Source organism: Hylaeus volcanicus, unplaced genomic scaffold, assembly GCF_026283585.1.
Source record: "Hylaeus volcanicus isolate JK05 unplaced genomic scaffold, UHH_iyHylVolc1.0_haploid 12237, whole genome shotgun sequence".
NCBI classification, from domain to species: Eukaryota; Metazoa; Arthropoda; class Insecta; order Hymenoptera; family Colletidae; genus Hylaeus; species Hylaeus volcanicus.
Window position 1 is genome coordinate 70351 of NW_026533172.1, and position 20746 is coordinate 91096.

A 20746-nucleotide genomic window follows, 5' to 3' on the forward strand; every position below is an offset into this window, starting at 1 on the left:
TAGGTTTTGATACTATAATGAAAATTTTTTTTTTCTTATTGATCATAACAAAAAATGTAATTTTTGCATTACGTTAATATAATGACAAAAAACTGTACCAGCACTATGAACGTGAAAAGAATTAAAATTCTTCAAAAAAATTGAAACACTTCTTACGTCTTTTATAAAACTTTTAAAATGAACTTGTATTGAAAATGTATTTGAGAATTTATACCTTTTTTAAAATTTACCATCCGTTCAACTTTGTACTAAAATGCACGCCAATTTTATTTTGATTGATAAACTCTTTCTTTTTTTTATCTGTTTGTACTGGTTAATAAGAGAGTTCCAATAGTAACAAAATGCTTGTTAATGTACTTTACAAAAAAAATGAAATTGGTCTTTATTGGTTTTAGAAATATTGGTTTACAAGAGTATATTGTCGGTGCCAATATTTTCAAACGCTTTTAATATATAAGAAAACATTAGTGTTCATATGTGTCGCGTAAGCAAAGACCAAACTCTGCGTTTCATTTAGACTTTCTTGTATTGGACAAGTTGTGAAATGGAGTTATAAAACTGAAAAAGATACTTTGTGTTATAATTTTACTGTTAATGTTTTTCTAATTTTTTATAGAATGAAATGCAATGGATATCTTTTTGAACTAATTAAAAAAAAAAGAAGATTGACCGTTGTTTATGAGAAGAGATCCAAAAGAGTACGTGAACCAAATTTTTCATGTGAAAGAGACGTTCGCATTTTGTTTGATAGGAAAGGAACAAATGTAAAATATGGAATAAAAATAAATTATAAGAAAAAAGAAAATATTGTAAAAGGGAAACGTTGAAAGTTGAGTGATAGTTAACCAAACGTTGGCGCTAAGGAGAATGAAAGAGGAAATACAGCATATTATTTTTAAAGGCAAGGATAAAACATTTTGGGAACCCATAATCCTTTCACTACTTGTTAATCGAATGAGTAAAATGAGAACCAAAGGGAGATTGAAAGCCTAAATATTACGAAAAAAAAAAAATTGGTAGTATTTTGTTTACATGAGTCAAAATGTTACCTGAAGAACATTCACCGAATTAGCTATCGTTTCGATAGAGGCTGTATTAAGTTTTAAAAGAATTAAGAGAGGAATTAATGATGTGAGTCGCGTAACAAGAACACGAGACCAAAATGTTGGAAATTTTATTTGAAGAAAACCGTCAATCATAGAGCGACTAGCATAAGTGGATGCAATGGTGGCACATTGACCAGATGCTAATAAACCAATACCCCATATGAGCGCAGAATGCTGTAAAAAAAATATATTGTTTTAATGTTTAATTTCATGAAAAAAATAAAACTCATCAATTTAACATACTTGGCCTAATGAAGACTTTAATGCTACATGAGCATTGTAAAGCGTTAGAGGCTACATCAACAGAACCAAATGAAAAGATTATCAAAAGAGACGCATGCACTATGAGGAGCCTTGTATATTTTACCTGGCTCGACGTTATTCCTGGATTAGCAAACGCAACAACCACTGCAAGGTTAACTAAAAAGCTTACAGACAATAAAAAAAATGTTTCAATAGTGTAAACATGAGTCACATGATGTAAAAGTTCTGGTGTACGGTGATGTAACAATCGAGATTGAACAACAGCTGATTGTAAAAAAAAATTATGAGGCATCACGACACTCCCAATTAAAGATATAGCTAAAGGTAACGAATTTTTCGGAATAGAAAAACATGTTAACCCATGAATGATATGAGATAAGGAAGGGTGCGAAGTAAACATGTTTATAAAAAAACAACCTCCCATAAGAGAAATACATAAAGCAAAGCATGTTTCAAGACGCCGAGGACCCCAAATATCAAGAAAAAAAGCTAAACAACAATCGAATAATGTTAAGAGAATACCAATTGAAAAAGGTACATTAAATAAAAGTTTTAAACTTATAGCGGATCCCATGACGCATTGAATGTCCGCTCCAAGTAAGGAAATTTCCAGCATTGCCCAAAAAATATAACAAAAGGAACGTGGAAAAATTTCACGACACAATTCCGCTAGAGTCTTTGAAGAATAGATTCCTAACTTGACTGCTAAATGTTGGAAAAAAAATCCGATCAGAGTTGAAAACATTAAAATCCATAAAAAGTGGAATCCTGCTTGAGGATTTTGGGCGTCACGATAAGCACCTGCAACTAAATCTCCTTCCAAATTTCTTTAAAAAATTGAAATATACACATATGGTACATATGAAAATTTTCATTATCTAAGAAGAAGAAAAAAAAGAGTAACAAAAGCAAACATACCCAGGATCAATATACGCCATGGCTACAAGCCATCCAGGCCCTACAAAATGTAAGATTTTCTTCAAAGACCACGAAAACGAAGACTTTGAGAATTTTCGGTGCACGTTTTGCGTTCCGTCATTTAATTCTTCTTTAGAGAGAAGGTAAGAGTCGTTACCGTTTGATGCATACATCAAAAAACTTTTTTGCGCCATAAAATCGTAAATAATGTCAAGTAACGAGGACACAAGAACGTAACTCTGAGCATTCTTTTATTGCAGTGCATGAAAATACAAAAAAAAATTATGACAATTATCTCACGTAAAAATTTCACTAAAACAGTACCTCTGAACGATCAATACAAGTTTCTTTTTCCTCATCTTCTAACGACTCAAATTTACTATCAGACACGGAATTACACGAGATGTAGCCAATCTCAGATTCATTCGCATGCTTCGGAAGACTATACATTATTTCATTGAAATGACAAGGCATCTTTTTTAACTTGATGTTTTGCGTTTCAATAGCCTTATGAAAGATTTTTAATATTTTAGAAATCTTTTTGAAAAAAAATTAATAACTTAAGTTTCATGATCAATCACCTTTTGTTTTGCTTGTATTTCAAAAAGCTAAAATATACAAAAAACAGACATTTAATGGTTTAAAAACAATCATAAAAAAACAATTTCTCTTTGTGTAGTATACACAAAACTTAAGAAAATACAAAAGGCGTCACCTGGCTGTTTTTTGTAAATGTGTGTCAATGCTTTTCTTTACGTTTTTTCACCGTCTATTAATAATGAAGAAAAAGAATTTTTGTTTTAGCCTCTTACATTTAGATACTACTTTCTGTTTCAAAGAAAAAAAATTCTGACGTACCTAAAAAAAATAATCATCATAAATAAAGAACCGGTTCCTTTTATATCGTTCTAGAATGCTATAGTGTGGAAATCTCTATTCCTTCTTTTTTAATTACAAATAAAGCACGAATTCGTTTATTTCAATATCATGTTCCAGTGATTTCTGGATTAGAATTCCATCAGATGATTAATGAAGAAGATTACTTGAAAAGCGTAAAACCAACAAGAGTTAACTTTATTCATATGAAGAATAGAAGAAACGTATACCAATTTTCAAAAATATTTGAAAAAAGTTGGTACCCGACTCTTTAACTCTTACAAAGTATTATCATTCACCGTATTAAGTCTAACAAAAATAACATCACATCACACACTACTCTTCTTTTAGTCATTCTGATCCAGTACTATTGATTCAAGTGATCCAGTAAAATCTCTATAAAAGGATTTCAGTAATTTTTAAAAAAAATAAGGGGTGAAAAGTATGACACGGATTGGCTTATTCTTTTATGTTTTCTAGTGGAACAATATTCCTTTTGTGTACTTTGTTAAAAGAATTTATTTTTGTTTTAAAAGTACAAACGAATTTCAAGCATTCGTTCTATGCGTGTATTATCGTATATCAAATCTGAAACTCCTAAATTATCCTCACTTTATCGAGATCCCTTTGTCAAGTTATCTGACAATGACTTAACATCTACGGGTTTCAAAGTAGGAAAAAATTTTTTGAAAATGTTTTTTTAGTCAAATTAGATATTTAGAAAACAAACTACAAAGCGACGATTCTGAACATAAATCTCTCTATTACACTCATTCCGTTTTCCTGTTAGGGCTGGGCTACCGTTTTGTTGACCCACGGAGCAACCTTAGGCTGTTGGTAACACATAGATTTGCGCATGTTTTACAAATCACGAGTGCAAATTTCTTCGCATAATTTCAAAGGTATTTTGAAACGACTGTTTGCTCGGATGATACATACTGGCAAAGTTCAAGTAGTAATTTAGTTGACTCTTTTTGTGGTTGGAACACTTCTTTATTAAAGACACAACCTCATGTCCGGTAGGGAAATTTTAGTAATATTATGTACTTTTTTTTTCTTCCCTGCGTGTATATGTCCGTATGTTTTTTACTTAACTAAACTTGCATTTTTTTTTTTTAATTTGTTATTTTTCTTACTTTACAAAAAGAGTAGGCTGGAGTTCTCGTTATGCACGTTTTGATGAACCTATAGGGACAAATCAATTTGGTAGTTACTTTAAAGATTAGCATTGTTTTGAAATAGTTTTAAAATCTAATTTTTTTTATGCGGGTTAGGTGTTTCATTGAGAGATGTTGATGGTTCAGTTTGCTTCAATAAACATCGTTTATCGTATGCTGATATTCCTATAGGTGAGTGGCCAATCGTTCTATATATAATTGTTAAGCTTCATCATTAAATGGTCATGTTTTATAAATAAGAATAATGCATATCCAACTTAACTTGCTTTTTTTTTGTATTGGTCTTATTGTCAGAATCCAAAAGTGTCATAGGGTGTGGACTCATTTTAGGACCTTGTGATATTCGTCTACCAGATCCCCGGTTAAAACCTGAACTTCATCCTTTTCTTGAAAGTAATCAATGGTTAACGTTTAATTTTATTAAAAATGTACACTTGCTGAACTGTACAAGATGGTCTACTTTGTGATCCTTTACATCCTCCTCAACCTTCAACTCATTCATTAGCAAAAATTCAGTATAGTATTAACGGGAAAGAGTACGTTTCGATACCTTTTAGTAATAAACTTGAAAACAAACATCTTCGTGTCATTTCATAAAGATTCAAATGTCTGCCTTTGGATCTTCCAGCTGTGATGTACCATCCTGGAATATCTTTATATATGAAGGCGAAATGCCAAATTAATATAGGTATCGTTCGTCTACAACATAAGCGTAACAAGGCGTATATTCACACTATAACAGGTCCAGAATTTGTTTACCCTGTACCGAACCTTGCTTCGGATATTCAAAAAATAACGGGATTCGACTCTTATCGTGCTGCATGCTACCTTGAGACACCTGAAATTTAGGTTTATTTAATAATTTAAGCAAAACACTTACAAACGACGAAAACAGTTTACTAAAGCTAAATGATTCACAAACATTGATCGATTCTCGTTTTCTTTCTGCATCATGCTCGATTTAGTATTAGTCACATAGGCGTTGATTAATTTGACAAAAAATCCGAACAAGAGATCCGAAGAAGAGATCAAAAAATCCGAACAAGAAGACAATAAATTGTAGAAAAGTCGTTCTAACGTATAGGAAAGTGGAATACGAAATCTTCACATGAAAAGCGATGAATGACAATAAATAAAACGAATGACAATCCTTGTCCTAGGGATGGTTAAACGTTTTTTTTTTTTTTAAGGACATTTATTGGAATAAGCTAGGTTTTAAATATAAAGCGAGAAAATGCAGGAGAATTCGTATGACTTAACATTTAGTGAAAGCAATAATAATTTTTCAAAACAAATGACCACATCATTGAAGCAAAAGTAACAATTTATATAAAATTAATTTCTAATTATTGCGGCTTAACAATGTAATCTGTGAAGGAAAAACAAATGTACGCAACAAGTACCCCTGTTATCATATCGATTGTATAATGTCCTCTTGTCACTAGAAAAATAAAAAACTGGTACAAAGTCACGAAAATCGAAAATATTTGAAATAAACTGAAAGAGTAACGCTACTAATAAATCAAAGAATAGAAATAAACGAATCACTTACATATTCTGCGACGATTTCGACTCGAGAAATGCTATGGTTCCAAAGCCAATGTGACCCGAAAAAAAAAAGTCATCAGATCTCTGATACTTTAAACAACATATGACTACAGATGTCATTATAACATGTGAGAAAAAGACTCTAAAAAGATATAAGATGATTGTTACCGAATTGATTGTTGTTTTAACAGATTTTTGTTTTCTCACATTACACGAATTGATGACTTACAGGGACAGTTAAAGATGGAATTGGAATTCCTTTAATCGTTGGTACACCCCATACATAATTTTTTGGAGCAGGAAATACACAAACCCAACGAAGGGCTCCACGAACAACGTAAAATAAAACTTGTGTTAATATAAAACGAAAAGAATTTCCTAGAAATAACCAATTCATCCATAGACTAATGAAAAGTATATCCATACATGCCGATGCTATTATAATTAAAGTTGAGTAGGCTGCAGGATTTTTTGAAATCCATTGATTTAATCCTCTTGTTTTATGGTGAAGAAAATCATAGATAAAGGTAACGTCATTTACAGAATATAAATCTTTACGGAAGACAATATTAATCAAAAATAACGTAGTTAACACAACTGTAACAGTAGCAAGACGGAGAAGAAACTGACGGCGTTTTACAACTTCTATCGAGTTATAATTTTGATGGTAACAATGTTTATAATAAACATAGGTAATTTTCTTTTTTAAAAACGCAATTTTTGTTTTATATTGAGAATGATCAAGAATACGTGCAAATATATTATTTTGGTTCCTAGTTAATTTTTCTGATGTAACTGCAAGTACATTTAAACTTTTGTGAAATGTCGTGGTGTTGCTTTCATGTAATAATGCCTCGAGCTCAGCATTTTTTTGCTGCGGACTTATATTATCAGGCGAAGCTTCATGAAATGGCGCATCTTTTGGTGCTGTCCACTGATGGATTGTAACACATTTCAATTCCTTCGATGAGAGCATTTTTTTAATAGAATTATCAGCGCATTTTATTCCAAAAATTTCTCCAGCTGGTTTATCTTTTTTCATTCCACTTGCCACCTTAAATGCAACTATTCCATTTTTTTAATTATTGATATATCTTTTTTATAAAAATTTTTTTTAACCTAGTAGAGAAATTTAACAAAAAATACTAGACGCATGAAAAGTAATTTGAACAAATTACTGGTGTTATAAAATAAAACTGTAAGAAATTTTCTTGTTGAATAAAACGTTTACTTGTGCCTATCATAATTTTTGTTTATTAAAAATAGTAGAAAAAATATTATTTTGTTAGTTGTGAAGCATAAATAAATTTATGACAATTTTTTTTATATTACATTCACCTAGCACATTACTTTTCTTTCCTAAAATAGTACCGTTTCATTTTAATTTAAAATACTTTTTCGAACTTTTTATATATTATTTAAACATAGATAATTTATTTTAATTTAATTTTTCTTATTTCACCTTTTTTCATTTCAATTTTCTCTGTTGAATTTTATTTATTTCATATTTTTTCAATTCAATTTTTTTCACTTTTTTCTTCATTAAGTAAGGACTATTTTTTAAACAAAATGTATTTCTTCACACTTTCTGACTTGATTCAAACTAAAAAAAATTGGATGATGCGAATTTAAAACAAGAAATTTTATGTGTGATAGTCTATTTTTTATTTACGTGCATTTATGTGCATGAATATTCATATGGGAATTAAAACAAAATAGCAATAAGTTTTGCAAATTTTATTTTTTAATCAAATCATTATAGAGTAATTTTAGAAAAACCATTTGAAATACCAAAAAATGTCAGCTTATCATGTTGAAGCGTTAGGCCAAACACATGGTACAACGTACCATGTGTCGCAATGTAAAACGCATTCATCTCGTGAATCAGGTAATAGTCACTATTGGGTCGTTTCCGAAAAGCCTAGAGAAATAGAAAAACGTATATCAGCTTTGGAAGCTGTGGAGGCGGTAGAGGCAGTCAAGGCCGTTACAAATCATTTAGAAAAAATGTCAAGTCCTGTTATTACCGTGAAACAAATTATAGAAAATCCTTCGCCTACGTACTATGTGACCCTTTAGAAATCCACCACATTATTATATCTTGTCGACTTAATTTCAATAAATTATGTTTGCTTTAGTTAAATCTTTAAATTTTTGTCAATGCTATGTCATTTGTTTATTGATTATAATAAATAAATCTTTAATTGTTTAAACAATTTTATATTTTTTTAAACGGTAAAACTTTACTAGCCTCTAGAGGTTTTGAAATGAATTGGTTTAAACATTACTAATAGTAATTATGCTACAATATCCTGTTGTTTTTGTTTGACCCCCAACCATTTTATCCCTTTTTAGATTATGCAAAACTACCTTATAATTTTTGTTGAAAGAAAATAAGGTAGTGCGTTTTGCTTGAAAAAAATCAAATTAAAATTTCAATATAACTGGGAACAAAGTAACAGAATAATGAAAATCTAACATGTACAAAAAGAAAGATTATTTATTAGTAAAAATAAATTCTTTTCAGATCACTTGATAACTCACGCCCATGTACAAACAAACACACTCAACAATAACTAGCAACATTCTACTTTTTTTAGTCATGTCAACCGTCAATAGTATATTTTTTTGTTAATTGACTCATACTCACTGTATGGTTTAGGATATTTAAAATATCATGGTTTTCAAGTTTTGTTGTGCAAGGTGTGCGTAGAATTAATGGTTTGAAGCGTTGTCTAATTTTTTGTAAAAGATACGTGGAACTTGTTTCACGAACACCCTGTGAAATTTCTTGATCTGGTAAAGTAGTGGAGTGAGCATAATTAGCATTGTATGTTGCTTCTAAATCAAGTAGGAAAACAAAAAAACGCGTGTTTTTCTTACTAAAAAAATGCATTCATTACCTTTTAAATTATTGCTAGTTTTCAAAGGTAACAAAGTATTCGTTAAATGTAGCGCACTGTCGTTAGAGTTGGAAAACAAAGCATTCGAAAGGGTACCGGGTTCCTTTGTTTCTCCATCGAAAAACTGATAGGCGTGGTGACTTCTTAAAGTACGCTGTCTTTCTTCAAGGATTGATGGATTCTCATGAAAGTCAACATCTAGATGAAATAATGTTAAAGAGATGACATATGGAAATAATGATCAAACCAGAGTTTGTAGTTATGGTTGTGTCCTCTTCAAAATTCGAAACATATTTTCGAACGCAGTCAATGATAGTTTCTCGATTTTGTTTAAGAAATTCCTGCATATTGGACAAAAAAAAAAAGCTTTTTTTTTTTACAACAAATTCAGCAACAAGTCACCAAGCGTTGCAAATAAATTTCACGCAAAAAACATATAAGAACGGTGGAAAACATTTCTTTCGGTCCATTGATCGATAAGATCCAATCATTAACAAAAGTCTTGAAAGAAAAAAAAAAAGGAAATTATTTCTTATGCATATAAAAATGGGGTTTGTTCTCTTTCAAAAAAGAAACTGTTTACTTTTAATTCATGAAAAGTATTCCAAATATTCCAGTAAACGCTATCTACTAATCGAAGGGACTAAAAAAACAATTATATATGTAAGAGTGACGAAGATAAATGTTTTTGTAAGATAACCGAGTTAGAACAAGAAAAAAGTAATACTTTATTTTTCTGTTGATTGCATGAAAGTAAATCAAGTTTTTTTCTAATTAAAATATAACAAGAACAAGAAAGTAGATTGGTTTGATTTATTGTTTCAAAAAAAAAGCAATGTGTGTCAAACGTCTTACGGAAAAAGAACAATCGATCATAATATACCCTTGTGCGAAAGGAAGATGTAACGGTGAGGAAATGGTAAGGTGATACATTAGGAGTAGGGAAATTTTAATAAAAACTTTATAAAAAGACTGCTTCATATGAATTTGGTGACGTAATGATTCTAATAAAACGTTAGTCAATTGAGGTTCGGGTAAGTCCATTTCTTTAACGTAATTATTTACAAAAATTTTTAATAGAAATTCAGGATGCCAAATATTCCATAGAATATCTTCTTGTTTTTGTTCTTGCTGATGTTCATAGGATAATTGCAATACATCAAGATTTTCAATGGCTTTTGTATTGCGTAATAACGTCAGCATATTCTGTCCAACATTTTTATCTATAGCGGAACATTCCGTTTGCTTGTTTTTGTCGTTACTTTTTTTTTGGATAATATTTGAATACAGCGTTTCATTTAAATGTTTCAAAATGGAATCAAGTAAAGAATCGAATTTTTGAAATGCTAAATCTGTTTTTGTTGTTTTTGAAGATAAGGTATGCGCATCAAAAAGTCCTAAAACATGAAATATTTCATGATGGAGAGAATGAGTTTGTAGTTTATTGTCTTGTGAAGCATTAACGACATAAAGTGAGGGAATTAAAAAAGGATTTTCACTATTTTTGTGAGAAGAATGTTTTGGCAAAAGGCCCTGAATGGAAATATTATGAACTAGACTAATACCGAATACTCGACAGTGTATCAAAATTTAAAACAAAATTTTCTGTAGTATCATAAACCACTTACGGGTATTTTATTATAAGCACCATTTAACAACAATTTGGATTTTGTAGGGTACGTAATAAATAATCGCAGCAAATCATGATGCTCAGGGATTGACGGTTTTTTTAAATAGGATGCGACTGCTAAAATTTGGGGGTTAAGAGTAGCAAGAGTGGACTATACAAGTTCAATAGAAAACAAAACAAAATCAATAAATGATGTTTTTGTATATCTCTTGTTAAGCCCCCCTTCCCCCAAAACAGGTATACTAATTCTTACGGGTGGTTTTTTTTTTTTAAGCTTCGTTTTAAGTTTTTTAGGTTTGCGTTGAACGGAATCTCGTTGACACGTTGTTGACTATAATTAATAAGAAATTAATGTTAATGCTCAAGAATAGTTCATTTAAAAAAAACAAAAAAATTTTCTTGTAGATTTATTAATACCTGTACTTTTTCTCGACACTCCGCAGCCACGTCATTTACAGATACTTCAGGTACAGGGGATGAAAAAATTGGATCTACCGTTGAGGAAGGAATCGGATATAAACGTGGTCGACCACGTTTTCTTTTAACAGGGGTTACACAGTTGGATAGAGTTAAAGAAGTCATTTTGTGAATTAAGCTTTTGATTATGTCGTTAATACATGTACGTTAATTTTTTCTAAACATAACAAAATCTATGTTTTTTTTACTATGAAGAAGACTTTATGTAAATTGCATTTCTTTGACCTTTGATCATGTAGTGTTGTACTCACATAGTAAAATTCTACGATAATTGAATGTTTACTTGTCACAGGAAAACATGTCACAGTTGAAATTGTTTGCTTGATTTAAAAGTTGAAAAAAAAAATAATTTTTGTACTAGATCACAAAGGGTTTTGTATTGGTAAGCCATAAAAAAGAAACACCAAGATAACTTCATTATTTTTTTAGTGGACAAATAAAGTCACTTTGCTACATTATATCAACTGTATTTAAAAAGAAATACGAACGAACAACACGACTAGAAAAAATAATAAATAGTTTTAATTAAATTCTACTTCAAAATCTTCAGTGTCATCTAATTATGAATTTAATTTCTTTTTTCAAATAGTGTCGTAACGGAAGAGTTACCTGGTGGCATTAAACTAGAGTCCAAGTACTCTAGATTACAGGTTTTTTTTTTTCGTTCTTTTTGTTTTTGTGCTTGATTCTTGTCGTGCAAAATTTGTTTCTGTAAAGAGGCCATGTTGATTGATGTGGTACCTTTTTCTTTATAAAGCTGTAATAATGATCTACGCAAGCGCCATGTTTGTTTAAAACTAGTGCAAAGTACGGTTACGTATTTAGTTCAATAAAGTGAGGTCCCCATTTAAAAATGGATAAAATGTCCGACGCTTGTTGATCAAGACCCTACAATAGAGTGATAAGAGAAGGACGTTGATTAGTCGAACGGTGTATCTTACAACTATTGAAAGACAAGCAGCTAAAGCCTCTACACATGATAACTAAGATGATAAAAAAAACATCAACGTGGACAGTGTAAGTAGATTGTATAACCTAACAAAAAAATAAGACAAGAAAGTAAGAAAGGATACCTCAAAAGGACGTCCGTAATGTGTCGAGTTAGCTGCTATTAAAAAAGGTACTAACATGTGTACTATAAAATTGTCAAGTTGAAAAAAAAAAAAAAAAAACATACATAAACGTTCTTTTCCAGTGTGTAACTTTTGAAAGGGTACATCTTGCAGACGATTCCAAGAGCAATCCACTACGCATAAACCTTTCTTTAAAATGTCGTCCGCATCTTCTTGACTAATATAATGCGTCGCTCTAGGGCTTTAAAATAAATTGGAAACACGCTTGTTCAAAAGAATCATTCACCTTAATATGATTCCATGACACTTTTGAGATTGCTTCAGTTCCACAACTTTTGAAAATCGTAGTAATTTACTTCCACTGCATTTTTTTGTATTACAGTGACCAAAATGCCATAAATATAATTTGGCATTATGGTGAACTGGTTCGACTTTTTGACTTGTTTGAGATGACGTACAAGATTCTAACGAAGGTTGTTTTAGTTCATTTGTTTCGTTTTCAAGACTCTTATCACTTAAATAGTCCATTTGAATTTTAAAATGCACTATGAAAATGAATCTTTTTGTTTTATACAAACAAATAGTAAAAATCTGTGTCACAGTGTTTTATGATGCATCAATTATGAAAAGACTTTTTTTTTCTTTTTTACACAGGTCTTTCTAGACTCCATACTCTCTAATAGATATATAAAAAATAAGTTTCTATAAACTAGACCCAAAAGAAGACATGAAGAAGAAAAGTTACCGTAAGCATCTTGTAGTCGCTTTCGCAGTAATTTGAGAAACCGTTGTTCGAGGGAAATATCTTGTCCGCTTGAAATGGCCGTCAGCCCGTAAAACATTTCTTGTTCTTCAATGAATTCTTGCATTTGCTTTCGAAACTCTGAGTTCATTGAGTTTTGTATTAGTGTAGCAAGACTTGAGGCTAAAATAGGTGCATCTTTCGAGAGAGCAGTTAAATACTAAGAAATCGTCACGAACATGTTTTGAGGAATATGGTGACTATCAAACCTGGGCTTTTTGCACACTGATAAGTTCATGACACAAATTGCCACACTTTGTTTGTAAATTTAGAAATCCTTCTTGCAACGCGCTCAAAAATTGAGGTTCAATACAAGAGGGCCCCTAAATGAGTGCAGTGATTGTTCTTGTTTTCAACAAAAAAAGTATTTTAATGGATAACATACTTTAATATAGGACTTACTAAAAGAACCATACTCGATATGCTCCATATCAAAGTTAATTAACTGAAAGGTCGTTTTTTTTTAAATGAGATAGCTAAAACTTTTAAAAATCTACCATAAAAAGGTCTGTCCAAGTGGCATAAGCGACGCGGTGCGTTTTCAGTAAGGAAACCATCTAAAGATATGAAATGGAGTCATAACTTGATACGGAAGTGGTTTGTTAGTACAGTCATTAAAACAAGTTGAAAAATAGTTTTATAAATAAAACAAAATACCTTAAAGAAGGAATCATCAGGAAATTGATCGCTGTTGGAGACGGAACTTTGACAAGCGACGTTAAAAATACCGTAGTAGTGTCCAAAACGTTTAAAGAATTTTCTAGTAAAAACATGGTAGAAATATTTTTGAAATTTTTTTTCCTGTTTGGTCATTTACAAAAGACATTGAGTGATAAAGCAAATTGAACTGTCTCCTGAAGAGAGCGGCACGCGATTACAAGATTTCCATGACTACAGAAACACGAAAATTTTTTTGAAAAACCTCATACAGAAGAAATGTAAGGTAACACGCATCGTAAGGTTTTGTAACGTGAGTGGGTAAAAAAGAGAAAACGCTTCCACTTGTGATGATGGTTTCACGAAGACAATTTCAAATGTACCCATATTTTTACAGTATCCTCAAGTAAAGCTAAATGAGTCTTGTAATCAGTCTCCTCTGTTAACTGTTCATTGGCAGCATTGTTATGACGGCATAAAAAAAGGACTAAAGTTATATTGGATTTTGAAATCTTTGTGGATTGAAGTACAAAATAGCCTTGATGATGCAGGCGTTGTGAGAAACGTTCTTGTAGAGAAAGAACAAGAGACGGGTTCCAAGTAATGGTAGTTGTTTTAGCTCTATTTTGAAAAAAAATGCAAAAGAAACTAATGATAGTTTTCTATGGTTCTAACATTTACGTTGTTGAGGAAGGATGTGGATCCAGTAGGCCAAACCAACACACGTCATAGGAGTTTTTACAGGTGATAGTCGAGCATTGGAGTAGGGAAGTATTATCAAATTCATAGGTGAATTGAATCTAAGGCGAAAACAGGTGATGCTTTCGTTATAATAGAATGAACGAAAATGACCTCTGGATTCCATAAGGCAAGTAAATCAAAATAGTTGGTGACACGGCAATCAGCAATATCCGTGTGTGTGATCTTGATTGAAAAGGAGAAGGTTGACAAGAAGACAAATCATATAGTGAAAACTTTTCAGCTGACCTGAACGGCAACAGATGTCATCCAAGGCCAATCATTATAGTGGCAAAATGTGTAATGTAAACTACGAAAGAAAAATTCAGCACATAAATGATCTATACGGAGTTCACACTTTTATATTAATAGAAAACAAACTAACAGAAGATTCAAGTCAATATTTATTTTACTTCTCGACTTGAATCGCTCCACTGGAATCAGGATTGTTTAGCTTAAGTCGAAAGTTAGCTAAAGACGTCGGTGAAACTTCTCGAAAGCAATATTTTCTTGTATTCATATTTCGTATACTCATGTGAAATAATTTTTTTTTACCTCGAATTTGAAAATCCAATTTACCTAATCCATTACGATGAGATGCCTTGCGAAGAATTGAATTATTTGAAATGATGAAAAAACAAAAGGCGTGTCGTACGAGCAAAACCATTTTGAGTCCTAATCCTATAAAAGCAAAAGGGTAAAGCTTGTTTTGACAAAAACGAGTGGAGTTACCGAATTTTCCGCTAGGTACATTTTCACATGAAGAACTTTTTTCGTAAACGTTTAAAGTTTCATGGTCAGATTGCGAATGAAGCCAGGATTCAGGACTGCTTGAAGGCGTCTCATAGACCCTTTTGTTCTTCAAAAAAATACAAGCAAAAAAAATTTTATATTTTTATGTTTTTTCTTTAAACAAATGGGAACGAGGCAGCCTACAGTGAGGGACTGAGGCAGTGAATCGTGTGCTTTTGATGCTTTTTCAGGGTGGCACCAAGGGGGCTTCCTGCGTTAAAAAAATTGTAAAAAAGTGAGAAAAAGAAACAAATCGTACGAAGAACCAAACAACGTTCCCAGATGCTCAATCGTGCTATGCTCAATTCCAGATCCATTATCCAAAACTTTGATCCAGAGAGTTAATTGGGGAGACAACTAGGAAGAAGATGATGTATTACAAAGATAGAGAATACAAAAAGGAATGGTTCCTTTTTTTGTAAACAAGTCTCAGTTACCTTCTTATCATCGTCAGGCGTATAGGTGGGGTCGAAAAGAAGCTGAAGAGACACTTTCTTTTTTGAAATGTCCGCATCATGTTTAAACAATGCTTTAGAATGACGGCAGGCATCCACAGCATTGTCTACCAACTCCTATTGTTACCATGATAACACGATGCAAAAGATAAATAAAAATGAAAATACTTTTATTGTCATGAAAAGAGCATCTTGTTCAGTGAATCCAGATAACGCTGGACCTATATAAATATAGAAAGGTGTCTGTGCGGACTAGAGTATATTAAGGCACATACAATTATAGAAAAGGGCGCAGCTTTTTTCCATTAAATTGAATGATTTTGATAAACACACAACTAACAGTGGTCGTTCACTTTAATTTTTACTTTACATGCACATCAAGGAGACAAAAGTCGCATTTTGTGCTCGTAACAAAACACAAACACAGAAACAAGTAAAGTACTCATTTGGTTTAGCAACAAGTTTTATTATACATCTCGCTTTTAATTAGGTGTTACACGCGAGCATGTCTTTTTATTGCAGTTAAACATTATTTCTAGGGCTTCACTTTAGTGATAACGCCAAAACTAGAAGCCCGCAGTGCAACGTTCAAATAGACTCGACAATAACGAAAAGCTTGCATATTGAAAATTTTGTTCAAATATGACTTGAGCATTATTTTAGAAAAGAAAAACGTGTGGACTCAGAAGTTCTTGGACCTACAAAACCAGTAAATCTGATGCCTTTCTTGTTTAGAATCAGGTAGGATAGAATTGATAGCAACGCATGAATTCCTTTCATAAATCGGTTTATATACAGCTGATTTTTGTCTTTTTCCATATGTTCATTATAAAACAAAAGCTAGTGTGTTAAGGTCCATTTCAAGCGTGCGTTTTGTATGTTACTCTGAGTCCATTTATTCCACATTACTGGACTTTTAAAAAAAATGCCACAAGTCAACAATGTATCCCAGGATGTATTAATAGAAACAATGGTTCACGTTCTTAAGGAGAGAAACGTACAAACATTCATTAGTTATGAGAAGGTAACAAAGGTTTACTCCAACTGTTACTGATCATGTGTGTGTGTTCGTGTGTGCTTAGTTTCTTCCCAATATTTTATATCATACAGCGTTTCGCGGAGTTTCTGATATTCAAAAAAGACAAGTGTTTCAAGCTGCACGACGGCGGATTTTAGATCAAACAAGTGCAGGAAAATGTGCTAGAGCAGCACAGGTATATTTTACCATTTAACGGGGTTTCTTAAATTGACTCTCCCTGTTATTTCTTAGGCTTTTCAAAATTTTCGCTTATTTTTTGAGAAATGTCTTGCTGAAAACCTTCTTCCCGTAGACGTTTTCTCCGTACAAGTTCATGATCGGTACATCTTTGTGTGCTATATATATAAATATATATATATACAGAGAGAGAGAGAGACAGAGTTGCATTGTTATTGAAACCCTCTAATTTTTTTGTCATTGTGTCTGAGTTTAATGACACTTTCCACGCTGGTGTTAGTTGAGAGGATTGACCAACACCTCTATAGTCGAAAAAACTCACATTATTCATGGTGTGAAATTACTGTTTTTTTTTAAAACCGGTTTCGTAATTTAGACTGGCGAATTCACCGGAATTCAATCATCCTGACCTCAATTCAACGGAACGAGATGTTTTTGTTAAAGAAAGGTCAACGTTACATGGTTGTGGAAAGAGGCTTAAAACAACTTTCTTTTTCTTTAGTCTACAAAACTATGTAGTAGAGCGCAGGCGAGCAGAAGAAGAAAAGGAGACTTCATTCATCAAAAAAGTTACTAACGTGCTACAAGATTTAAGTCAAACGGTTAGTTTCCAAGGCATAATTTTAGTGTTGTTCCGTGGCAAAGGTTTTTATATTATTTTTCAAATGGTTTTGTTGAATATTTTTTCAAAGAGGTCTTTGAGCGATATTTCTATTTTTGAAATAAAAAATTCATTACGACAAGACAAGGATTATTATGATTTTGGTGGAACTACACGGCGCCATGAAAAAATCGTTCAAATACTAAAAGATCAATGTAACTCTTCTTTTTCTTCTTCCTTACTTGTTCGCAATACAGGGATCAAGTAAACAAATTTGAATGCGGTTTTTTTTCTCATCATTTTCCACTATGACAGAAAGGCCAAAAAAGAAATTACTGCTTGTCCTGATTTCTTAATGAAATGTCGTTCTCAAATGGAAAAGGAACAAACCAAAAAATTATTTTAGTCAGTTTAATTGACTTGTAGTAGGACAAGTAGTAAGATTTTTTTTAGTTCTCTTCTAGTAGAACGTATAAAAAATCCTTTTCTATTAAAGGATTTCAAAGAGGCTACAGATGTTTATTTATCTTATGATGAACGCCTCAAAACAATTGACAGCATTTTAACAAAGGAAGAAGAAGAACAAGTCTACGACGCTTTTAAAAAGTGAAACAATCTACTGGTTAAAACATGCGAAACGTTAGACTCCTTTTTTTTATCTGCTATAGGACATTAAGAAAAGAACGTTTGGAGATGTTACGTAAAGATTTGAAAAAAAATACGCAAATAAATACTCCTAATTTAAGCTTTGAAAAGGTTTGCTTAAAATGCACTATCTGGAGGCTTTATTACTCTTGGTCTTTGCCTCTTTCTAGGTTTTTGATTTACTACACTGGGGATCAGATAAGAGATACCGAGGTTTATGCATAAAGGATTTCCAGATTTGTTTTATAGAATGGAAGCAGGATTTAGTGAGGATTTAATGGCACGAACACAATCGCAAAACTTTTTCTATGTTTGTCTTTTTAGCTTAATGAATGTATAGAATCGTTTGAGAAATACTTAAAAACCAGTACTGAACTCACGTCCCGCATTGATGAAACAGGTGAAGAATTTCTACAACTTATGGACCGCTTATCAACAGATCAACGGTAAGACGCACTTTGTTTTTTTTGACCAAAGTTGTGTGTCCAAGTTCTCTCACGTGTTGCTTAGGTATACTCGCTTAGACAATTTCGCACAACTTCGTGAGGAACTTGTTAAAAAACGTTTAAATGAAATAAAAAATGAAGCTAGTCGTTTATACGCTTAATCAACATCAGTTGATACACTTCATTTTTTCGGAATTCCCTAAACTGCAGATTGCTGCTAAAGTAACAAGACTAGTGTTTGAAACGTTTAAAACTTCAAATGGTTTAGCATTTTCGAAAAATCATCCTACACGTTATTATACCAAGATGTTCTAAACTTGTTTAAGAAATACCAAACGCAACTTACGAAATCGACACAACCATCTTTATTAGCATCCGCTGTTAAAATCATGTTCCTAATGTCCGTATCTGAGAAATTTTCTCCTGTATTATAGAGCAAGAAAGATGGTCTTCGTTTCACGTGGAGCACTGAAATTAAAAGTAAACTTTCGCTTTCCCTTACCCAAAGCGTCACATGTTTTTTTTAATGAATCGACTGTTATGACTCCCGTATCTTCTAGATCGAAAAACTGAAAGGTCTAAAATGTTAAAATAAAATATATAAAATAAATTTTCGTTTATTTAAAACGTACATTACTCATTGTTTCTAAAGAGGTTTTTGAGTCGTTCAATGTTTGTTCTACCATTTTTTTGAAATCATTATAACTCAACCATTCGTCTTGTCTGAAAGTATTCAAAAAAAAACAAACATTTAATTTGTTTTTTTACCTAAGAAAAAAGGTAAGTAACAAAAGAAAACCTACCTCATAAAGTCATCTAGAAAGGAAACAATTTTAAGAATCACACATTTATAAGGTTCCATATCGATTTCTAATAAACAGGTCATAAGTTCTTTCGGATTCACGTAGCCAGTTTCATTAACATCAAACAATTTGAAAGCCGCTAAAATGTCCTCCTCCTCACGATCCTTTGTTGATACGCTACTCATATCAATTAATTTCTTCGCACGTTTTATTATACAAGCGTTTGCACATTCAAAATTCCTATAATGTCTTTTAAAAAGAGAGAAGAGGGCACATTTTATAGTCAATAATTAAAAAATATAGTCGAATTTTTGATTCAATTAGGCAATCAGAAATGTACAGTGTTTCAAAAAAAAAAATATGATTGGCGCAATAACTTTTCGATAACTTTTAATAAATCAGTTCCACAATTGTCTTTGTAAATATATAAGAAGAAATTTCTATTATTGTATAGAACAAGTGGTGTCATCAACTACAATGCTTTTTTTTCTTATTGATACACTAAAAAGATTTTGAAGTTTAAATAAAAAATAGACATACGTTATTAAAGTGACATACTAAGAAGAATTCGTTTTTTTTTGAAATATGATTTTTTTAAAAAAAAGTGTTTTCAAGGTTAATTTAGTAAAACTAAAGTGTGACAGCTAAAATGAATTTTTCTGTTTTGGAGAACTCGCCACAGAATATGATTTATATTATACTTGAAACAGTTGCAGAAAAAAAGTTTTTTTAAATTTTTGTTTCAATGGCTCTTCGTAAGTTCTTTTTTTCTTTTTTGTAGATTGTATTGTATGTCAAATGTTTTGATAGAATGCATTCCAGAAAAGTATAACTTAATTAAAAGAACCGATACCACAGTTGATACAAGTATTCAAAATGGAAAAATCAATCCATCGGCATTAGTTGATCATGTGAATCATCCTATCGGCGAACTTCAAAGAAAAGTAAACTTTATTGAGTGAAGAACTCTTTTCAAAACAAAATGTAATTATTCTCGCTATTCTTTCATTTAGGGAATTTTCGATGAAGAAACACAGTACTTACGCTCTCTTTCCTCCATCTACGGTCTTCATGCTCCTTTAACGTTAGCTCGAGAAAGAACGTTTGTTGCGCAAACACGACGTTTACCACCTTTTCGTTCCTCTCTTCTTGGGTTGCACTTAGCTATGTCAACCGAAGATACAATCACGTTTGAAGATTATTTGAATAGTGCGTCTTAAAGATAAAACTTTTTTTAAAACGTTGTAATTTTCTTTTTTTTAGTTGAAATTCCGAATGCACCTGAATCTCGTCAAACTATTGCATCCCTAATGGAAAAGCGTTTAAATTTTAATTCAATTTAAACGTTTTAATACAGCTTGTGTCGAAGGAGAACACCCACAGTCTCTTCCACAAGATGATTGAAAATTTTTAAACCTTGTACAAACATTACAAACCAATTGGAAGTCTGAATGGCATCGACAGGAGCATATGTTGCACGCGTTAGAATTAATTTCATTTCTTTTTTTTTTTGTTAAAATCACATTGAAATGGTTAAAGAAAATTTTAGTACTTTAAAATAATTAAAAAAAAAATATCTAAAATGAACTCTATATATTAACTCAAACAATATCGTAGA

The 20746-nt window shown here is 31.7% G+C and overlaps 8 protein-coding genes across 24 annotated transcripts; 3 read left to right on the forward strand and 5 right to left on the reverse strand.

Annotated features, from left to right (window-relative positions):
* Positions 1–550: 550 nt before the first annotated feature.
* Positions 551–3086, reverse strand: LOC128883849 (metal transporter nramp1 homolog). 3 transcript variants are annotated; one of them, XM_054136659.1, is made up of 7 exons: positions 3004–3078; positions 2613–2896; positions 2289–2536; positions 1474–2197; positions 1350–1400; positions 1050–1280; positions 551–989 (listed from the first exon to the last, which is right to left on the reverse strand). In XM_054136659.1, the coding sequence occupies exons 2-7, from the start codon at positions 2760–2762 to the stop codon at positions 717–719; spliced, it is 1677 nt and encodes a 558-aa protein (XP_053992634.1). In that variant the 5' UTR covers positions 2763–2896; positions 3004–3078; the 3' UTR covers positions 551–716. The 3 variants fall into 3 exon arrangements, with proteins under 3 accessions (XP_053992634.1, XP_053992636.1, XP_053992635.1); XM_054136661.1 differs by having other exon boundaries at positions 551–1280; positions 3004–3086; XM_054136660.1 differs by lacking the exon at positions 3004–3078 and having other exon boundaries at positions 2613–2976.
* Positions 3087–3153: 67 nt separating this feature from the next.
* On the forward strand, positions 3154–5218 carry LOC128884339 (set1/Ash2 histone methyltransferase complex subunit ASH2-like). Its single transcript, XM_054137662.1, has 9 exons — positions 3154–3835; positions 3955–4001; positions 4067–4183; positions 4312–4370; positions 4439–4513; positions 4637–4735; positions 4794–4878; positions 4942–5030; positions 5085–5218. Exons 1-9 carry the CDS (start codon positions 3728–3730, stop codon positions 5189–5191), a joined length of 786 nt encoding a protein of 261 aa, XP_053993637.1. The 5' UTR covers positions 3154–3727; the 3' UTR covers positions 5192–5218.
* A 2974-nt stretch (positions 5219–8192) lies between these two features.
* Positions 8193–11143, reverse strand: LOC128884337 (uncharacterized). 3 transcript variants are annotated; one of them, XM_054137660.1, is made up of 10 exons: positions 10841–11143; positions 10677–10754; positions 10422–10574; positions 9649–10326; positions 9377–9436; positions 9196–9294; positions 9041–9134; positions 8794–8991; positions 8541–8731; positions 8193–8334 (listed from the first exon to the last, which is right to left on the reverse strand). In XM_054137660.1, exons 1-10 carry the CDS (start codon positions 11003–11005, stop codon positions 8326–8328), a joined length of 1725 nt encoding a protein of 574 aa, XP_053993635.1. In that variant the 5' UTR covers positions 11006–11143; the 3' UTR covers positions 8193–8325. The 3 variants fall into 3 exon arrangements, with proteins under 3 accessions (XP_053993635.1, XP_053993634.1, XP_053993636.1); XM_054137659.1 differs by lacking the exon at positions 8193–8334 and having other exon boundaries at positions 8355–8731; XM_054137661.1 differs by lacking the exon at positions 8193–8334 and having other exon boundaries at positions 8355–8731; positions 9649–10351; positions 10422–10754; positions 10841–10898.
* Positions 11144–11292: 149 nt separating this feature from the next.
* On the reverse strand, positions 11293–12501 carry LOC128883929 (uncharacterized). 4 transcript variants are annotated; one of them, XM_054136822.1, is made up of 8 exons: positions 12260–12501; positions 12078–12214; positions 11974–12023; positions 11842–11883; positions 11718–11788; positions 11642–11670; positions 11510–11588; positions 11293–11456 (listed from the first exon to the last, which is right to left on the reverse strand). In XM_054136822.1, exons 1-7 carry the CDS (start codon positions 12499–12501, stop codon positions 11545–11547), a joined length of 615 nt encoding a protein of 204 aa, XP_053992797.1. In that variant the 3' UTR covers positions 11293–11456; positions 11510–11544. The 4 variants fall into 4 exon arrangements, with proteins under 4 accessions (XP_053992797.1, XP_053992795.1, XP_053992796.1 ...); XM_054136820.1 differs by having other exon boundaries at positions 11510–11670; XM_054136821.1 differs by having other exon boundaries at positions 11293–11670; positions 12078–12208.
* A 14-nt stretch (positions 12502–12515) lies between these two features.
* LOC128883924 (uncharacterized) lies at positions 12516–15828 on the reverse strand. 5 transcript variants are annotated; one of them, XM_054136807.1, is made up of 19 exons: positions 15693–15828; positions 15586–15638; positions 15400–15534; positions 15222–15319; positions 15107–15173; positions 14903–15029; positions 14726–14851; positions 14584–14659; positions 14420–14480; positions 14285–14356; positions 14114–14232; positions 13816–14053; positions 13593–13666; positions 13433–13535; positions 13273–13332; positions 13161–13220; positions 12985–13098; positions 12719–12935; positions 12516–12649 (listed from the first exon to the last, which is right to left on the reverse strand). In XM_054136807.1, exons 1-19 carry the CDS (start codon positions 15721–15723, stop codon positions 12594–12596), a joined length of 1887 nt encoding a protein of 628 aa, XP_053992782.1. In that variant the 5' UTR covers positions 15724–15828; the 3' UTR covers positions 12516–12593. The 5 variants fall into 5 exon arrangements, 3 of the variants coding, with proteins under 3 accessions (XP_053992782.1, XP_053992779.1, XP_053992778.1); XM_054136804.1 differs by having other exon boundaries at positions 12594–12935; positions 14726–14771; positions 14826–14851; XM_054136803.1 differs by having other exon boundaries at positions 12594–12935.
* Positions 15829–16018: 190 nt separating this feature from the next.
* On the forward strand, positions 16019–18687 carry LOC128883926 (uncharacterized). 5 transcript variants are annotated; one of them, XM_054136814.1, is made up of 14 exons: positions 16019–16158; positions 16216–16292; positions 16370–16441; positions 16500–16631; positions 16688–16776; positions 17010–17081; positions 17136–17235; positions 17326–17498; positions 17550–17639; positions 17688–17840; positions 17903–17990; positions 18050–18145; positions 18204–18325; positions 18390–18687. In XM_054136814.1, exons 3-14 carry the CDS (start codon positions 16388–16390, stop codon positions 18484–18486), a joined length of 1266 nt encoding a protein of 421 aa, XP_053992789.1. In that variant the 5' UTR covers positions 16019–16158; positions 16216–16292; positions 16370–16387; the 3' UTR covers positions 18487–18687. The 5 variants fall into 5 exon arrangements, with proteins under 5 accessions (XP_053992789.1, XP_053992786.1, XP_053992787.1 ...); XM_054136811.1 differs by having other exon boundaries at positions 16216–16441; XM_054136812.1 differs by having other exon boundaries at positions 16020–16158; positions 16258–16441.
* Positions 18153–19743, reverse strand: LOC128883930 (caltractin-like). Of its 2 annotated transcripts, XM_054136824.1 has the most exons (5): positions 19129–19702; positions 18958–19048; positions 18828–18903; positions 18672–18748; positions 18153–18611 (listed from the first exon to the last, which is right to left on the reverse strand). In XM_054136824.1, exons 1-5 carry the CDS (start codon positions 19311–19313, stop codon positions 18573–18575), a joined length of 468 nt encoding a protein of 155 aa, XP_053992799.1. In that variant the 5' UTR covers positions 19314–19702; the 3' UTR covers positions 18153–18572. The 2 variants fall into 2 exon arrangements, with proteins under 2 accessions (XP_053992799.1, XP_053992798.1); XM_054136823.1 differs by lacking the exon at positions 18153–18611 and having other exon boundaries at positions 18612–18748; positions 19129–19743.
* A 66-nt stretch (positions 19744–19809) lies between these two features.
* On the forward strand, positions 19810–20729 carry LOC128883932 (proteasome maturation protein-like). Its single transcript, XM_054136825.1, has 4 exons — positions 19810–19883; positions 19939–20072; positions 20142–20337; positions 20392–20729. The coding sequence occupies exons 1-4, from the start codon at positions 19874–19876 to the stop codon at positions 20469–20471; spliced, it is 420 nt and encodes a 139-aa protein (XP_053992800.1). The 5' UTR covers positions 19810–19873; the 3' UTR covers positions 20472–20729.
* The last annotated feature ends 17 nt before the right edge of the window (positions 20730–20746 follow it).

Coding starts and splice junctions, on each gene's coding strand:
- LOC128883924 (XM_054136803.1), bottom strand. CDS start 15,723: ATGGAAAAAAGCTGCGCCCTTTTCTATAATT. Junction 14,233..14,284: donor TTGCCTTATGGAATCCAGAG/GTCATTTTCGTT, acceptor TTTTCGCCTTAG/ATTCAATTCACCTATGAATT. Junction 14,054..14,113: donor CCACATCCTTCCTCAACAAC/GTAAATGTTAGA, acceptor TTTTCAAAATAG/AGCTAAAACAACTACCATTA.
- LOC128883932 (XM_054136825.1), top strand. Junction 20,073..20,141: donor TCGGCGAACTTCAAAGAAAA/GTAAACTTTATT, acceptor TCTTTCATTTAG/GGAATTTTCGATGAAGAAAC. Junction 20,338..20,391: donor GTTTGAAGATTATTTGAATA/GTGCGTCTTAAA, acceptor TCTTTTTTTTAG/TTGAAATTCCGAATGCACCT.
- LOC128883929 (XM_054136819.1), bottom strand. CDS start 12,501: ATGGACTATTTAAGTGATAAGAGTCTTGAAAACGAAACAAATGAACTA. Junction 12,024..12,077: donor CACTGGAAAAGAACGTTTAT/GTATGTTTTTTT, acceptor TACACATGTTAG/TACCTTTTTTAATAGCAGCT. Junction 11,671..11,717: donor CACTTTATTGAACTAAATAC/GTAACCGTACTT, acceptor GCGCTTGCGTAG/ATCATTATTACAGCTTTATA.
- LOC128883930 (XM_054136823.1), bottom strand. CDS start 19,313: ATGAGTAGCGTATCAACAAAGGATCGTGAGGAGGAGGACATTTTAGCG. Junction 19,049..19,128: donor TTTCTAGATGACTTTATGAG/GTAGGTTTTCTT, acceptor GAATACTTTCAG/ACAAGACGAATGGTTGAGTT. Junction 18,749..18,827: donor AAAAACATGTGACGCTTTGG/GTAAGGGAAAGC, acceptor TCTATAATACAG/GAGAAAATTTCTCAGATACG.
- LOC128883926 (XM_054136811.1), top strand. CDS start 16,343: ATGCCACAAGTCAACAATGTATCCCAGGATGTATTAATAGAAACAATG. Junction 16,632..16,687: donor AATGTGCTAGAGCAGCACAG/GTATATTTTACC, acceptor GTTATTTCTTAG/GCTTTTCAAAATTTTCGCTT. Junction 17,841..17,902: donor GTCTACGACGCTTTTAAAAA/GTGAAACAATCT, acceptor TATCTGCTATAG/GACATTAAGAAAAGAACGTT.
- LOC128883849 (XM_054136659.1), bottom strand. CDS start 2,762: ATGCCTTGTCATTTCAATGAAATAATGTATAGTCTTCCGAAGCATGCG. Junction 2,198..2,288: donor ATGGCGTATATTGATCCTGG/GTATGTTTGCTT, acceptor AATTTTTTAAAG/AAATTTGGAAGGAGATTTAG. Junction 990..1,049: donor ATTCGGTGAATGTTCTTCAG/GTAACATTTTGA, acceptor CGTAATATTTAG/GCTTTCAATCTCCCTTTGGT.
- LOC128884337 (XM_054137659.1), bottom strand. CDS start 11,005: ATGACTTCTTTAACTCTATCCAACTGTGTAACCCCTGTTAAAAGAAAA. Junction 9,135..9,195: donor AAATTTATTTGCAACGCTTG/GTGACTTGTTGC, acceptor TCCAATATGCAG/GAATTTCTTAAACAAAATCG. Junction 8,992..9,040: donor AACCATAACTACAAACTCTG/GTTTGATCATTA, acceptor TATTTCATCTAG/ATGTTGACTTTCATGAGAAT.
- LOC128884339 (XM_054137662.1), top strand. CDS start 3,728: ATGCGTGTATTATCGTATATCAAATCTGAAACTCCTAAATTATCCTCA. Junction 4,371..4,438: donor TATAGGGACAAATCAATTTG/GTAGTTACTTTA, acceptor TATGCGGGTTAG/GTGTTTCATTGAGAGATGTT. Junction 5,031..5,084: donor GAAATGCCAAATTAATATAG/GTATCGTTCGTC, acceptor ACACTATAACAG/GTCCAGAATTTGTTTACCCT.